Here is an 18,746-nt window from a genome sequence, read left to right on the forward strand (position 1 = left end):
CAAGACCCACATTCGCTAAACAAATGATCACAACAACAATACATTCGGAGCAACCGTTCAATGGCAGGAACTGCTAAAACCCAGAGTGTGCGTGTTGCAAATGTGTCCAACCAATTAAAGCAATCAAGTCAAGTGCAAACCGCCCACCGTGCTGCATATTGATAAGGCTGGGAGTACAAGATGGCGACCTGGGCCCACCGTGCCAAACTACTTTGACCCCTGCGTCCACTTCTACCACCAACGCCAACGAAAACCACAGCATAAACACTTTGCACCACTTAGTTTTGCTGCAGTCCACACACACAGACACACACGCTTGATACAAAAAACGGCTTGACAGTATGACAAATATTGCCTTCCATCCAGAACGAATGAGGTAATGACAAAAAAAAAGAATCAACGGCTCATTAGAAAGATAAAAACCTCCCAAAGCCCTAAGGGCGAAAGAAAAGGGGGCGGAAACAAGAAATGAAGAAGAAGAGAGAGAAAAAGACTTGAGAGACAACAAATCATAACAGCTGTAACTCAATTCAGAGGCCCTGCTAGAGATAGCTTTCTTCATCTCTCTTTGTCTCTGTCTCTCTCTTCATCTTTTTATCTCTCAGTCTCTCTGTTTCTCTCCCTCTTCTCGTCCTGGCTCCTCTGTAATTTTTTCCCACCAACCAATAAGCCATTATGTGGCAGTAATATGGCTGCTAAAGGATGCAGTGACCTGGGAGGAAGCACTCGGCACGCCATTAGCCCAAATGCTATGCAAAACTACCACAAGACTCTTTCAAAAATTACCCCAACTGAGTGTGTCGGTGCATACAGTATGTGTGTGTTTGTAAAACCTACGCTGTCTAAACAGGACTAATCTTTTTGTAATTCTTCTGATGAGTTTGTTGTTTAAATGGGCATTTGTCTTTTGGTCAGTAGTGGAGGAAACACTCCGATCCCTTTTCAGATCCTTAGGGGAGGATATGCAAGATGCATCCACCAAAAGGAATATTATGTAATATATAATCGATCTTTATTGTCATTGTTTTCAACAACGAAACACAGTTTAGCAGCTCTCAATATGACAGACAAACTGAAACAGAAAATTTAAATAGTAAAATAGAAAATAACAACAAAATAGAAAATTTAAATAGTAAAACGTAACAATCAAGATAAAAAAAACGGTGAAGTGGCACTATATACATAAGGTTATTGCACTTCCAGTTTTTGGGGTTTATTGCACACAAGTCTTCATAGAGGGAGGAGATGGAGAGGAGGGTTTGTGCCTTTGACTGCCTGGGGGAAAAAGCTGTTTTTCAGTCTATGTAAATATGTAAATATATCCCTTACAAGTTAAAAATCCTGCATCTAACGTAAAAAAGTTAAAGTAAAACCGTATTAGCAGCTACATTTACAAAAGTAAAATGACTTTTTATGTTGAATAGTCCCTTTTAGAGTGTTATTATTTTATATATATATATATACATATATATATATATATATATATATATATATATATATTATACAGTGCTGTACTGTATGTCCCCAAAAGGTCAAGAGTTGTTTGTTGATGGACTGCTGCATATTTTTTTTAAATCTCACCAGGTTTTTTTGGGTGATGTTGACTCAGGGGGCCTTGTTACATTATGAAATAATTAAAACAATTAAAATGTGTGTCAGTCCATAGAGAAACAACAATTAAAACTTAATAAGAATCAATTATAACAACCAAACCCTGCTCAGAACACACCGGAACATTTCCTATTAAAAACAAGATGTTTTCTCTGAACAGAAGGGATACTGTTTCCTAATTTCTAGTGTGCTACATCCGTCAAGAGATGGGAGTTTTATTTCAAGCAAAGCAGAAGAATAGAGACACACACAGGGATACACACAAACACCATGGGAGACGGGTTTTTCATGCCGTGGAGGTCACAGGTTGCTGATATGTGAGGAGACCTCAATCACGCTGCTGGTGCACACACACACACACACACACACACACAAAGTCACAGAGAAAGAGAGACAAAGAGAAATAGAGAAAGAGGGAGGATTTGTTTAATCGTTTGGCCAAATCGGACAGATGGTCGTACACTTCCAAAAGAGCAGCGCGACTGGGAAAATGGGCCATCAGTGACCTTCGCAGTGTGTGTCTTTGTGTGTGTGCTTATGCATGTATGACAATGTTACAAAAGCAAATGTTACACAAGCATGGTTTCAGTCCTATTGTAACCCACTGCCAAGCCCTGATAGTAATCGGACTGGCAGGACAGTAAACAGTTGAGGACTAAAGTGGACTAAACAACAGGAATCAGTTTGAAAACCACAAGGAGAAAACCCCTCCACTCCTCAATGCCTGCTTCCTCCCCCATTTCCTTCCCAGCCAATACCCTTCTCCCCACCTTCCTCTTTCTCCCTCATTCTGTCTCTTTCTTCTGCTATTCCCTTTTTGACTCTCCTTGCAACAGCTTCCAGACACTGAAGCCTTTTTCCTCTCTTCCCATGCTGTTCATGCTGTGCTCTTCTTGCTTAGGTTCTTCTCTTTTTTCCCTCTTCAATCCATTAACAGCAAAGCATCCAGGTCTTTAACACAGTGAACTTGGCCAAGCAAAGACCCACACACGTTCAATACATAGTCATGCATGCAGGAATAAAGTAAACACTGTATGTACATATCATGTGCACAATGCTGGGTCAAACACTTTCTAACATACGTAATTAACACACTGTTGAATGGGTCTTTACATGAGAGGAGAGCTCAATTACATACACAGGGAGCAAAGGATCATGCCCACATGGCACACACAAGGGCGCAAACAAATATAAAGCACTTTGGCACGAACACTCTGGCGAGCGTCCAGACTGAGTCTTGTTGCTTGTGTCTATAAAGCCCTGAGCACCATATTGACAACTGTAATAACTGTGGCTGGCAGGAGTGAACCGATTACAGCAGCAATCATAGGCCCTGCACACACACGCACATGCATGCACGCACACACCAATACACATCCTTTCTTTCTGTCAAGGACCTGTTTCTTTTCATCACCGATATAGAAACACACATCTAGGTTCATCCTATAGCCTATATAAAACAGTAATATTGTAGCAGTGGACAGCCACATGGTAACAGTGTCTCCCAGGTCCACTAGAATAACACTGAAACACTGTCACACAGTCAGTCAGAGACAGGGACACAATTTGGACTTAAAACACAGACTGTTCTATAGTAGTGTGTGTCTTGAAACAGTTAAGATTAAATGCTGAAAATAATTCACCATTGTATCTTAAAATAAATCAAATTATTTACAAAACTGCAGGTGCAATAATTTGACTAATAGAATATCAAATATTATTGATTGTGCTATAAGTTGCAGACTGCTAAGAGAACTACGAGATGACTGATTACAAATTGTTTTTGGTGCCTTCACACACCTTCCATCTGCAGACTAATCTCACAAAGCCAAACTCAGACCGGGAAATTGTTCTTTAGAGAAACAGAGAGCAGGTGGACAACCAGTCAGTAAAGCAGACAGCATATGAGTGAGCCAGTCAGTCAGCCTGGTCAGCAAGGGTCTGTAATAGCAGCACAAGGCCACCAGTGGAAAATGAAAGTGGGCTATATTGGAGTGGAGAGAGCAGGCTAAGATTGGGGTCAGAACTATATGGTGCACAGGCCAAGGAGAGGAAATATGTGGAGAGGAGAGAAGAAATACCACATTTCCTAGAAATTAAAGGGGCACTCTGCCACTTTTAGACAACAAGGGCAAGTTGACTAGTTATGAGGAGTCCTAAACATTCTGTAAAAACAGTTGTATAATGTATTTTGTGTCTCTGGGTGAGCTTTGACAATTCTGACGACCCTGATGATGTCATCGGGGTTATATCAGCTTGGAGACAGCAAATGTACAGTATATCAGAAAGCTAGTGAGGCGTTTACCAGACAGGGAGGGTCTAATGAACAAATGCTTTTCGTTGTATTATGGGAAATGCAGTATCAAGCACTTATCACCCAATATGCTTCTAACTTCTAACTTGGCGGAAATGCAATACTGACTCAATGGAGTGCCCCTTTAAAGTCAAATCAGCAGGATAATTAATTCAACCATTATTTCATTTTGATGACGTTTGAGATTTTGTAGGTGTCACTGTTCTTTCTCCGTTTAGCTAAAGTAGCCACTCCAAACATTAAAACATGGAGAAACATACATACAAACACTGTGCAGGTAGGATTTTTGCTAGGACAATTAGCACCTGACATTAGATGATTAAACGTCAGCTCATTGTTAGTATAGAATGACAAAATGGATGTATAAAATGTTGCAGATGGTGACATTACTATTCACACATTCAGTATATTGTATCCAGGATAATTTGTTTTACTAACTGTATTACTTGGAATGTCTAAGGATAGCATTCAAACTGTCATGGTTGTGTATGTTCTGTTTCCTGTTTTATTTTGAAGTCTGTCTTTTCTCCCTGGTCATGTCTGGTTTTACTTCCTGCCTTGGGTTTTTCTGCCTTTTTTGATTATTCTGTCCAGCCCTAATATGTTTCACCTGTTCCCCAGCCCTAGTGTCGCCTGTCCCTTGTTACGTCATTTCCCTGTGTATTTAGTCTCTGTGCTGTCTTTGTCTGTTGTTGGATCCTTGTTCTGTGTTTGTTCTGTGGTGTCAGGTACTGTTCTGTGTTTGTGCTGTTTTGTCAGATGCTATTCTGTTTTTTCGTGTTTTGTCGAATGTGTGCCTGCTCGTTCCTGGCTTCCTTGCTTCCTGGCCTGCGTGCTTTTTGGACTACCTGTTTGTAAGTTTTGCTCTGCAATCCTCTTCGTTTTTGGTCTTCATTAATAAATATCAAACTCTGCATTTGGGTCCAAGCCTCATCAATCCGTAACACAAACATTGCTTCACAATAACAAAACTCAGTAAAATATACTGTAGAATCAGTATAAAGGTAAAACAGACTGCATTATCATGTATATATGCTGGTCATAATACGTTTTGACATTGTGTACGAACACCACACTTGTGAAATACTATAATTGTCTTCCCTTTTATTCCCCACATCCCTTTCAATCATCCTTTTCTGTTCTCCTCTATTTCACCTCTCCTCATTTCTGCACTGTTCTTTTCCCCCTTTACTCTCATCCTTCTCTTTCCCTCTTTCTTTCCCTCTCCATCGGCCCCCGACCAAGGAGAAGGGATTTGCAGCAGCAATCCGTCGCTAATTCTCGCTCAGCGTTCATGAAAAATGTATAGCAGGCAGACTATAGGGAGATGCAGATTGGTGCTGGGCCCTCAGCAAGAGCCTGGCTCTGCATTAATGGAACATTATTTTCAACCTCTCCATTCCTCCACCCCTCCTGTCCATATACATCTTCTCTCTCCCTCCCATCCTTCGTCTTTTTCATTATAGTCCTATTTTGAAACAGACTGTCTATCTGTCTGTCTATCTATCTACGTTACTTTTGAAAATGCTCTTCTCCCCACTTTCTGAGTTTGAAACAAAAGCCATAAATATTCGAGGACTCAGGAGAATATTAGCAGCTCAAACAACCCAAACACAGCTATCTGCAATTTGAACAACTCTATGTGTGTGTGTGTGTGTGTGTGTGTGTGTGTGTGTGTGTGTGTGTGTGTGTGTGTGTGTTTGCATATGAGTCTGTTTTTTTACAAGCAGTTGCTTGTGCATTTGCCTGTGAGCGCAGTGTGCATCCAGCTAAACCTTCTCAAAGATAATAAGAGGAAAAACTTTATCTTAATCTTTAAAAGGCACAACGTGAAGTTTGAATCCTGCTGTGAAATGGGGTGTGGGTCTGTGTGTGTGTGCGTGTGTGTGTGTGTGTGTGTTAGCTTGAATTCCCAGATATGTTCGTGTGTGGATGTGTTTAAAGCACAGGTATCTTATGAGAGTAGATTAATAACAGCACTGTAATGCCATCAGGACTAGTCACAGTTTGGATCATGCATAATAAACCTCCCAAGGAGTTCACACACACACACACACACACACACACACACACACACACACACACACACACACACACACACACACACACACACACACACACACAGTCACTATAGCAACACTTGCAGTGTTGCTGCCCCTAATTTCAAAGTCAGATGTAATTTCAGCCTCCCAGCAGCCAGAGGGGGCTGTGGTGATGACAGAACATCCCTCCTCTGATGGCTCCTTCCCCCCCTCCATCCCTCCTTCAATTCCTTCACTCTTCCTTTCCTCCATTCCTCTGCTGCCTCATTCCTTCCTTCCTCCCCTGCCTAGCCAGCCTGCTGAGAGGCCAGGCATCCAGGACCAGACATTAAAAAAAACAACCAGAAAGGTTAGAAGTGGATGACTGAAGCTAGGGAAAGAGGGAGTGAAATGGGAAGGGGGGCAGAGTGGGGATGCTTAAGAAGTGAGGAAGGAAGAAAAAGTGGGAAGGAGGTAGGGGAGGAAAAGGAAGGAGGGAGATGATGTAGTCTTTTACTTCTTCATTTCTACAGCAATTTTTAGTCTGTTTTCTCTCTGGCTGTCTATTTCTCCCTGTTTTTCTCTGCTGCAGTCCAAAGAGTGAATGAGCCGAAGAAAAAAACACTATCAGCTGCAGCAACTGTCACTCAACTTTGAATATTTGTTACTTCAATCCATATTATCATCCAACGAGGAAGAGAAATCCTCCCGGATTCATATATACTGAAAAACCATTTGACAAGAGAACGTTCCCATGTCCAAACTACTAATGAATATAAAACAGATGTTTCCAATCTTCTGATCGGATTGGCTCAATAACATTGGAAGCCATTTTAACAGTTCATTTAAATATTAATGTGGTAACAGAAAATCACCCTTTAAAATGGAGGGCTTAGTGCCAGAAGGGCATATCTGGCATTAATGGTTGGTGAAAATGAAATCTATATATCAAGTATGCATTGCTGTTCTGAAATCAATATGAAAGAGTGTTTGATCATAATATATCACAGCTTGAACTGAGGTTGATGTCCAGCCAGGATCTTCATCACATTTTAAGAACATCGGATGTAACACCTTGGAAGGACAAGCCAAATTGGTAAAACATGCAGTGTGTCATGTTCATTTACTGTTTTTATCCACCATCACGATATAGCAGCCTCAGCTTTCACACACTGTCACACTGTTGACTGGCCTGTGCAGGAACGGGGAAGACAGTTAGGAAGGTGTTGATGTGCGTTCTGTGCCCCTAAAAATAAACAGTAATACATATAGAAACACACACACAAAGAAATTACACATGCACACAATTACCCACGCGCACATACTAATCCACTTTTCATTTACATCTATTTTTCAATGGTTATTTACGCAGAATCCTACTACAGATCAGTAGTGTGTGCAAAATTATTAGGCCAGTTGTATTCCTGAGGACTTATTGTATTGTATTATAACAAATACATTGCTCTCTCAATCAGAAATGTTAATAAACCTCAAATCTGAATATTTAACAAAGGAAAAGTGACTTTTGGCTTTCTCAGGAGAATATCTATGTGTGCAGAATTATTAGGCAACTATTAGTGTGTAGAATTATTATGCAACTAAATGAAAAACTAAAATTTTCCCATCTCACTTGTTTATTTTAATTTCTTAGAGTAAGAATAAAACTCAAAATGGTCAAATAAACACTTCTGATATTTCAAGAAATATTCAGTGACCAATATAGCCACCCTTCTTTTCAATAACTGTCATGAGCCTTCCATCCATGGAATCTGTTAGTTTCTTGATCTGTTGATGATCAACTTTTTGTGCAGCAGCAACCACAGCCTCCCAAATGCTGTTCAAAGAGGTGCATCGTCTTCCCTCACTGTAAATATCATGTTTAAGAAGCGCCCACAAGTTTTCAATGGGGTTTAGGTCAGGTGAGGATTGGGGCCATGTCATTATTCTGTCATCTTTAAGGCCTTTGCTGGCTAGCCACGCAGTGGAGTACTTGGATGCATGTGATGGAGCATTGTCCTGCATAAAAATCATGGACTTCTTGAAGGATATAGACTTTTTCCTGTACCACTGCTTGAAGAAAGTATCTTCTAAAAACTGGCAGTGGTTTTGGGAGTTGATTTTAAGTCCATCTTCAACCTGAAAAGGTCCAACTAGCTCATCCTTAATAATAGCAGCCCATACCAGTACCCCACCTCCACCTTGCTGGCGTCTGACTCAAAGTGGAGCTCTGTGCCCATTATTGATCCAGCCAAGGGCCCATCCATCTGGTCCGTCAAGAGTCACTCTCATTTCATCGGTACATAAAACCTTTGAACAATCTGTCTTCAGATATTTCTTGGCCCAGTCTTGACGTTTCAACTTATGAGTCTTGTTAAGTGGTGGTCGTGTTTCAGCCTTTCTTACCTGGGCCATGTCTCTGAGCACTGAACACCTTGTACTTCTGGACACTCCAGGTAGGTTGCATTTCTGGAAAATGGCGGCACTGGAGGTTAATGGGTTCCTGGTAACTTCACGTTTAATTCTTCTCAAGTCTCTAGCAGTTAATCTGCGTCTTTTTTTCTCCACACGTTTCTTGTGACCCTGTTGACTATTTGCAACAAAACGTTTGATTTTTCGGTGATCATGCCTCAATATCTTTGCTACTTCAAGAGTGCTGCATCCCTCTGAAAGGCATGTTAAATCACTTTTGCCCATTTTGTCTGAGGTAAAGAAGCTGCCTAATAATTATGCACACCTTGATATAGGGTGTTGATCACTTAGGCCACACCATCCCTCATTACACAAATACACATCACCTGATATGCTTAAATCAAATTAGCATTCAAGTTTATATAGCTTGGAATTGGAAAATATGCATGAAAATGACGATAATGTCAAAATACTCACTTGCCTAATAATTGTGCACACAGTGTATATATGTGTGTGTGTGTGTGTGTGTGTGTGTGTGTGTGTGTGTGTGTGTGTGTGTGTGTGTGTGTGTGTGTGTGTGTGTGTGTGTTTGAGCTGCTGTGTTAATGAAAACCCACAGCAATGAGCTGCCTCTCCATCTATGTCCTCTTTAGTCCTGAATTTGAACTAGTCTTCCTAACCTGTTAGTAGAAACGAGCTTTGACAACAGCCACCAGCCAGAGAAGGAGAACTGTTGGGCAAAGGCTAAAAAAAAAAGATGCAGAGAGGAAACATTTCTCTCCTTCTAGGGTCAGTCATCGCTCCCTCTCCTCCTCCTCCTCCCCTCTCTTATCTCCCCCCTCTGTCTCTTCTCATCTGTAGGAGAGGCTGGTGGAGAGGCGCCAGTGGAACCGGACTGGTGTTTTCTTAACCAAGTTCATCCCTCTCCATTTCCCCCTCACTCTCAAATCATAAAGCCTGTCACACACTGGGGGTGTACGCATGTGTAAGCATAGGGGTAGGTAAGTGTGTAAGAGTAGTGCACGGACAGAGTGTGTGTGCAGACATGCGGTTTCTTCACTCTGCTGTGCTGGGCTTCAGCCAGCCTGTCAGGGGTAGATGGGTATAAACATGGCCTCCTCCACAGCTGCAGAGCTTCTCTCCCCCCTCCGTACCACTGCTGCTTAACCTTGTGTTACCAGTTTGCTTTAACAGCCTACACTGGCCAGAATAGCTCCCAGTCGGTAGAACAGTGTGTAGCCATCACATTTTGCCATAACATACAACTAAAAGCCTTCAGGCAAAAATTACTTTATTGATTCCCATAGGAATTCTCTTTTGGTGTGTCCCTCCTCCACAGGGGATGAGAGTGCAGTGTCAGTTGCAGAGGAGTGCTGGTACTGATTCAGTGTCCTGCTAAGTAGACACTTCAGCAGTGCAGATGCGACATGGCGGTTCAAACTTGGATCTTCCAACTAATGGCTGGCCTCTTTTCAGGTAGTCATCATTTCAAACTGGATCTGTAGACCTGTAGTCTAACTGAATCCCAAGGCTTATTCCTCTCAAGGCTTTGCAGACATTTAAGCTGCTAAAATATTGAAAACAACCTACAAATATTGAGCAACTGCATAATTAAAACAACAGTGGCTACGAATATGGTTTCAGATATGATCCCAGGTGAATTCTCTAGGTTAGAAACAATGCTGAAAATGTATACAGATGAAAGACCCAGAGACGTTTTAACCGAAGATCAATTCCACTTCCTGTGTGTCAGTGTTTTCAAGCCGTTGGGGAACAAATGGTATGGCCCCAGCAAAAACACGTGTTCCCGGCTCTTGAGGATCAAAAAACTATGAGTGTACATGAAACTGTGTGTGCACGCTAAATGATTCATGAGGAGCAAATGAAAACAGGCTGGCATACAAGCGGAAAAATAGCCCGTCTGCATTTTAGATGAAGCCAGGGTCCTCTGACTCGCTGTGTCATGATATCTGGGTCTGGGTAAATTATGGAATCCTGTGGAGCACATAGGGTCTACCAACACTGATGGGACAATGAATCAATCACTCTCACTCATATTTGAGCCAAAAGGTCTACAGGTTTAAGACTGGCGTGACCAGAAGCACCTCAGAGTGTGAAACTGGCTTCAGACTAGCTGTCCTATTCTCAGAGCCGCAATGTGTTCATAGCATTGGCAGGGAGCTGCTGTGGCCTTCAGTGCTGCTGTCTGTTCTAAGAATAGGCAGCAGGGTCCAGGGAACATCTTGTCTCCGAGTCTCCCTGCCTCCCTCTCTCCCCCACCTACCCTCCGTTTTTCTCTCCACATGCTGCAAAATATAAATTTGAAGTATACATACAAAAGGTAATTATATTCCTACATGGAAAACTTACTTTGTATGACGGCTAATGCATTTTGTCAGTGTTCTAATGGTCTCTTAAAATATATGCTGAATGGTTTGCATCTACAGTATGTATTTTTTGTATATTTTAAACCATGTCCAAACCAATATAAGAGACATATTTTTCTTCCCACGAGTCCCTTCGTGTTTTTCCTCCCTCGTACTTTACCGCCTTCCCTCTCTCCCCCATCACTCAGTTTCTTCCCTGTTTATCTCCCTTGCATTTCTTTGCTTTTGCTTGTCTCGCTATGCCTCCTTTTCTCCTCTCCTCCCCCCTGTGTGCACTAATGTGGAGGCTGAATCTTACCCTGCTGGATGACATTACTCTGCGCTGCCTGCTGGCCTGTCTGCTTGCATGGGGACTCTAAAATAAAACACAGCAGTGGGGAGAGTGAGAGCACATACTGTATAGGCAGCCTGACTGACATGCTCTGATAGAGCACACACACTCAGTGTGTGAAAACGCCTCGCAGAGGACAGTGTGAGTGTGGCTGTAGTAAGAGAGATAGGGGAGGGGAGCAGGACTCTCCAGCTGTGCCCTGTCAATCATTCATGACCTAACACTTGGAATAACAGAGGAGGGCAAGGTGGACAGGAGTGAGAGGGAAAAGACAGCGAGGGAGAGATAGCGTTTCTGAATTTTCCCTTTTGTCGAATGGAAAATAAGTCAAGGAGAGACAAATGAGCACTGAAAGACATACAAAAATATTTTCTCCATGTGTGTCTGCTTGTGTGTGTGCTAGTGTGAATAACATGTCGCTGCCAGAACCCCATAGCCTGAATTCAACATCCCTCACCCTGAACAAGTGACAAAAAGATAACCACGTTTCACTTCACCGCTTCACGCCCTTTCTCTCTCTTACTCATTCTCATCCTGCACTCTCTCTCTCTCTCTTGCTCTCTCTACCCCCCCACCGCTCTCTCTCTGTCTTTCCACATGGCTGGCCATCCTCTCCCATGTCCCAGAGGATGGGAGGCTGTGCGGCAGCTTGGCAGGCTGTCAGGGGAGCGCCGGAGAGCAGGGAACATGTAGTGACTGGAACAGGGGTGGAGGTGGGGTTTGGAAGGGGGGATGTGAGGGGGGTCATTGGGTATGAAAGCCCTGGCTCCTCACCTCACTGTAGCACTGGAAGAACCAGCTCTGCTTAGCGATGTTAGGCAATGCAAGATGCAAATGGCTGAGGGTGCTACAGAGAGGAGACAGACAGAGCTCTCACTCCTCCACTATTTTTATGAACCACAAACGTCTCTGACACACACCGCAGGAAACAACAAGGAAGCAGTCAACATGGCATCCTGAGCCAATCGTGTAGTCCAGCTCTAAAACCAACATGATATGTCACCTTTAATTGCAATCGCGTCCTGCTGCAGAGCTCCAGGCTCGGGCCCACTTCCGGCGCTGGGACCCATCTTATTCAAACTAATGAACTCTGAGGCATGCTATTGCCCTTCTTTTTTATTGACCCATTATTGCCATGTCTGTCACAAGGAAATCAGAGTGATTTTAAAAAAAGGCAGGATGCAACAGAGAGAAGCAACATTCTTTCAACTTTACGTGTAATCCAAACAGTGACATCTGATGTATCTCCTGGGACAAATGAACAGATGAAATGTCTTGGCTTTTGGTTGGTGTTGGTTTCACCTTTAGCTTACATTTACCTTCCTGTGTGATGTGCAACTACAACTGTGTACTACAAGGGGGAGAAAATATATGGGGGCAACTGGCAACTTTTCTCAAGTTTCACTATTGAGTGGTTCATCTTCTTAATAGATGATCTTTGCTCTGGCTCCTGACTTCACTATTGTGTGGGACTGGAGGAACAGGCTCAGCTAGACCAAAGCAAGTCTGAAGAGGCTAAAAGATACTGTAAGAGGAATACTCTGGTGGTAATGTTAACCCTATATTGAAAATCAGGTGGTGAATGCCAGGTCAGTTTAAAACGATACACTGAAAGAGCTGCTGGGAAACATTAAAGTAAATGCTGACACCAAGAGGCGAGGCAATTGTTTTTTTTATTAACACCAGCGTTAACGACACAGATACTGTACAATGATATGGAATAAAAGGCATGCTGTATCTCCAATACATTTCATTTTAAAAGACCCATGGGGCACTGTGACTTGCATTTGTGATAAGTTACTAAAGCACTTTTTTCCTTTGGTCTCCCTTCAAAAATCCCGCCACATCACACAGCAGACTCGTCCCAAAACAACAACATGACACTTTGCCGACCCACGCTTCCTCCCTCCTGACAGAGAGGAAGCAAAAAAAAAAAGATGACAGCAGCTTTAGATCTGACATCAAACGCTGGCGAGAGAGTGAGAAAGAGAGAGGGGGAGAAAAAGCAGAATGACAGCTTGCTGGAAGAGCCTAGCAAACGCCGAGCAATTTCTCTCTGCTTCTCTCTCTCTGCTTCTCTCTCTCTCTCTCCTCTTCTATCTATCCATCTCTCCCTCTCTGTGTCTCTCTCTCATCAAAACTTGCCGCTGATTAGGATCTCGACGAGCCATGCGCTACGGCTGGGATGTGAAAACACACGGAGAACCCAAGGGGTAAAACGCCAGGATTAAAGTGGTGAGGGAATATGGGGTGATATCGGTGGTGGTTCAAATAGATCGTCCTCGCCTCGCCTTACTCTCTTGCTCCGGATTCACACACTGATACATCAAGGCCATTTCTCATCATAGCACGAGGGTGGGAAAAAAAAGCTTTCATGATGCTACTTTAGAGGGACAGACAGAGAGGAAAAGGGAAGTGGGGATACAACGTGTGGGAGATTGAAAATGAAAGAAAGAAATGCCAAGATAAAGCAGATGACATACTACTAGTATGTTATGGAGGAAAAACCAAGAAAGAGATAGAAAGTGTGCGACTGTGTGTGCGCAAGGTAAAGAGCAGTAGGAATTAGAGGTGTAACGATACATCGGTCTGGATCGAAATATCGATTCAACATCAACTATGCGATATTATCGATACCGAAGTAAAAATATTGATACGTATCGTCATCTTTAAGATGTGCCTTATATTTTGAAATTCACACTTTGTATTCATTCTTTTTATCAAAAAGAGTGGTTGGTTTTTAATTGAAATGTCTGGAAGAGCTTAGTAATGAAATTGTCAAATCATATTTTAGTAGCTTTTTGTTAATATGTATAACAAGTATAAGTTGTGTTAAATGGGCTTATGTATCGGTCGCAGGCCCGTGAATTGAATTGAATCGAAATCGTATCAGTGCCGACTTTGTGATATCAGTAAATATTGTATTGTTGAAGAATAAATATAATATTGTATTGTGATGAAATGTGTGAGTTACACCCCTAGTAGGAATCACTTGGAAAACAGACTGCCGCTGATTTGAATCAAAGCAGAGTCAGTGTTTGTTACACGACCAATGAACACAAGACTTTAAAAGTCTATGGAAAATAGTATGGCTTCATTTGAGTTTGACACTTAATTTAGGCTTCCTTGCAGTTTATTCCTCCACTCCTGAGGCAGTTCCAAAGTATCTGGTAAATTAAACGGCACACACCTCAAGCAGTGCCAATATTTGCGACCATTTGCAAATGTCTATTTATTCTCTTCTTGAAAGTGCTGAAGAGCTGTGAGGGGAGAAATTATAGAGAGTAAAAACCGATTAGTTTAGCCAAAAAACTGGAGCAGCCCACATCTCTCACCCCTCATGGATCAGCCTTGCCTCACCATTCCTTCTCAATTACTCCTCCAGTCAACCTGCTTAACGATTTTTAGTCTGCCCAAATGACAAATGCGTGTGGTTTTGCATGTGTGACTGCGTGCATTAGCAAGAATGCCTGTGTCCGTGCATATGCTTTTCTGTGCATGTGGGTGTATGTGTGAGTGAGTGCATGATGCTTAGACCACACGCTGACGCATGTGGCCTTTTTGCCTTCGGAATGGACGCCAGTCAAAACACAGACATAAGCTCTGAAATGGGCAGTCAAATCCATGTCTCCCATGGTACATGAGACAAAGAGGCGTGTCACAGGCTGAGCAAAAGCATCTGATTGGACAGAAAAGCTTACAACTGAATGTCAGAGAAAGACAGTAAGCTGGAAAATACAGGAAGTGGAGGGCGACAAAGAAACAAATGTTTCTTTGAGGCTTGATGGTGGGTCTCTCTCTCTCACACACACACAGAATACTTTCCCTAATGTGTAATTCTGTATGTGTCAAATTCGGTGATACTTAATGGGTCGACAGAACTGTCAGTCACTAACCGGCAGACTGGACGGGCGGTCCTGGGAGACGCCATCCTCATTGTTGGCTTTCCCAGAGTTCCCTGGGACAGGACCCCTGGTGCCGTACGTCTCATGCTGGGCCTCCTAGAAATAACAACAGAGAGAGAAACACAGAGAGTCATTTACATCTAGGATTGATACATTAAAAGGATTTATTTGACAGTATATTGCCAATATTTTTGAGCTCTGAAGGGGATTCTAAATTAGGATATTACAAAAACGGTATATCATGTGTTTTGGCAGTTATGAGGGAAAAATTACAGCATATAATGCAGTAAAAAGTGCTTGAGTAGTTTCAAAACATTGTCATTACAGTGTCCTCTGTCTATCATCATGTTAAGATAAGATAAGTTAACTAACTTATATAATAACTAACTAACTGACTCCAGGTCATATTTATCTTTGATATAGAAATTTGAAGGATTCTTGCTTTTAAAATAAGTACATATATGTATATTTGCATGAAAAAAAAAAACACAAAAAAGTCAATATTTTAGTAGATTCTTGTTTCTCCCATATATTGGTAGTGACATTGACTCAAAGGTGCGGTATCCTTGGAGTTGAACCATTACTTCTCCTGCTAAACACTAGTTATGTCAACAACACTTCAGTTATGATGAACATTATCTAAATGTGTGTGACAGAGATTGAGAGAATGAGTTGGACTGTAAGGCCTGTAATTAAGACTCTGATTCCCAGTTAGATCAAGTCACAACACAAAGAGGACACACACACACACACACACACACACACACACACACACACACACACACACACACACACACACACACACACACACACACACACAGATAAAGTACATTCAGACTGAAAAGACATCCAAACACTCACACATGAGCACACCATGCACACCAATTCATTTTAAACAAATCCCAGCCTAACCACCCACTAATCCTCGAATGAAAAATAAAAAAACTTACGCGTGCACACACACACACACACACACACACACACACACACACACACACACACACACACACACACACACACACACACACACACACACACACACACACACACACACACACACTCTCAGTCCTATTGTTCAATCTAAGTCATTTTCTTTTCCTCTGTAATCACAAGCCTATCTAGTGTAAACCAATTTTCTCCCCATTGTCGGAGGTGTTGCCCTCTCCCTCTCCCTCCCTCTGTATCTCTCCCTCCTTCCCTCTCCCTCTTCTTTTCATTCACCGCGGAGGTCGTTCTTCCATCATGTTAAGCGTCGGCAGCACAATGGCAACTTGTTAAAGAGCTCTGTGTGGAAGGATTAGTGATAACTGATCGGCGAGACGCGGCGAGAGATCACACGTGAGTGCTTCAACACACAACCAGACACAACATACGTACACACACAGCCACACATTTATAATATACTGCACGCACACCCACCCACCCACATGCGCACACGCACACACGCGCACACACACACACGCACACACACACGCGCACACACACACGCACACACACACACACGCGCACACACGCACGCACACACACACACACACAAACACACACACACGGTGCGTTCAGGTTTTTACTTTTAAATTCCATTTTTACCCACAGTTTGATTTCTTATCTGTTGTGTGATTATACTGTAGTAGGTGGGCAATATTCCTGTCAGCTAGGTGATATAATTTTATAGCTGAAGATTATCCTTCACAGCAAGAGATGTATCATGTGAAATGGATCTATTATTAGAGCATTAAATGGTTCGTAATTTTTGCTTCCAGGGTAAGTGATACGGTACCAATTCGGTACTTTTGTGCATTCTTTATGAAATCTGATATACAGTTTTATACACTCCATACATTACATTTGTATGCTGCAGTAGCAGATGTCCACACAGACAAAAAGATAATGTATTCATTCATCCATTATAAAAAGTAATTTAATGACCTTAAATGCCCTAGAGTAGCCCCTTCAAATCACATTTCCACATTTCAATTATTAGCCAATTAAATCACTGAAGGACTAATTTTTAAAATATAGAAAATGTTAAATACCCTAATGATTCCTGAAATGTCAATTATTTTATCCATGTAGGCTGTGGTGGACACTTACTTAAAATACATTCTTGTCATGAAGTGAACTCCTAACTCTTGCATCGGTAATGTCATGCTTCACCCACTGATTTACTATCTCCCTTCTGCAGTTCTCCTAAATCTGGTCCTGCAGTTTTGTTGTTCAATGTAAGGTCCCTATATATGTTCCAACGGTATCTGTCTGTATGTTTCAATAAGGATCATTTTTATTCACTGAGCCCTCAACTAACTTAGGATAAACCATTTTAATTATTTTTGTTTTCTCAGCTAATAGATGGAGATTAATGGCATATCAGCAACATTAAAAATTACAGGAAAATTGTCATTATGGGAGTGTCCCTCTGGATTTTGGCAAAAAAGAAACCCATAATGACAGGTTTAATGATGAATCAATATGATCATTATTAACAGATGCATGTTATAAAAAATGTGTAAATCAGGTGATTTATTTTTTCATTGATTTAATTAAATTCAAGGTTGAGTGTTCATAGTAAGTGAAAAAAGCAAGAATGTATAAGATGTGAAACAAGTACAAAAAATAATTCCTCATTTCTACCTGCTGATATTCTAAACAATATTTGTGATTGTAGTAACTAGTGTGTCACTGTGCGTGATGACACTTGTGCGACTTGTGGGACTGAATTGTCTTGTTGCAATGTTGCACTTATGTGACTTATTTTCAGGTCTCTTGTAAAAGACATTATGATTTCCATTAGATTTTCTGAATAAATACAGTGAAAATAGTCAGCCAAATAAATGGAACTTCAAGCAATAATCTTGCCGCAATAGCCCCCTTATTCCAATCCTAAAACCGAAAAACAGCTCCCTAAAGCCAGAGGGAAACCCTGTTCACCCAGATGTGGTTCAATCACTGGATCACATATCATGCCAGAAGTGGGTGGGAGCAGAGACACTTAACAACAGGAGTGCTATTTTAAAAACAAAACCATGCTAGTTTCCCTGTCAGGGCCCTGCACAAGCCCTGTGTTTGTCCGCACAGCCCCTCTGTATTTATCAATGGGAGCCTGGACGCAGGCCAAACGTCAGGCTTTTATTACATGGTCGGAAGTGCTTCGTTTGAGGCAGATACTGTCTTAGACCCAAATAACACCTCCACAGGTAAATAACGGCCCGGGGAAGGAGGGAAGAGGGGCAGCAGGAGAACAAGAAAGAGAGGCCAGGAGATGTGTGGTGGCTTTCTGATAGATGGACAAGTGTGTTCATCACACACACACACACACACACACACACACACACACACACACACACACACACACACACACACACACACACACACACACACACACACTTTAGTTCACAGATAAAAATGCACACATTGATGGACTGACAGTTGAAATGGGAACAGAAGAGTGGCTGCAGACCCAAGTCCAATATTTACTCAGGCATGGAAGAGTATGTATGTATGCGTGTGTGTGTGTGTGTGTGTGTGTGTGTGTGTGTGTGTGTGTGTGTGTGTGTGTGTGTGTGCGCATACTTGAGGGGATACCCATTTCATATGGGTCAAAATTAGGTTAGCCTCATACTACTGTTTGCACTCACATTCTTACATCACCACTGTCAACTGTAATATGGACAGAGGGTGAGAGAGATAGAAACAGAGACTGGGAGGAGGGAGGGCAGATGCTGACAGAGAAATACAGAAGGTGAGATGCAAATGAGATAGGGAAAGGGAAAA

General features: G+C 42.1%; 1 protein-coding gene across 4 annotated transcripts in view; it reads right to left on the reverse strand.

Annotated features, from left to right (window-relative positions):
• Window positions 1-18,746, reverse strand: part of LOC144534744 (AT-rich interactive domain-containing protein 1B-like) — a 169,768-nt gene that overhangs the window by 95,466 nt on the left and 55,556 nt on the right. For all 4 annotated transcript variants that reach the window (XM_078276737.1, XM_078276738.1, XM_078276736.1 and 1 more), the window contains exon 4: window positions 14,970-15,074. In XM_078276737.1, coding sequence (XP_078132863.1) covers window positions 14,970-15,074 — 105 coding nt within the window. The remainder of the gene's footprint in view (window positions 1-14,969; window positions 15,075-18,746) is intronic.

This window comes from Sander vitreus, chromosome 20 (assembly GCF_031162955.1).
Source record: "Sander vitreus isolate 19-12246 chromosome 20, sanVit1, whole genome shotgun sequence".
Taxonomy (NCBI): Eukaryota; Metazoa; Chordata; class Actinopteri; order Perciformes; family Percidae; genus Sander; species Sander vitreus.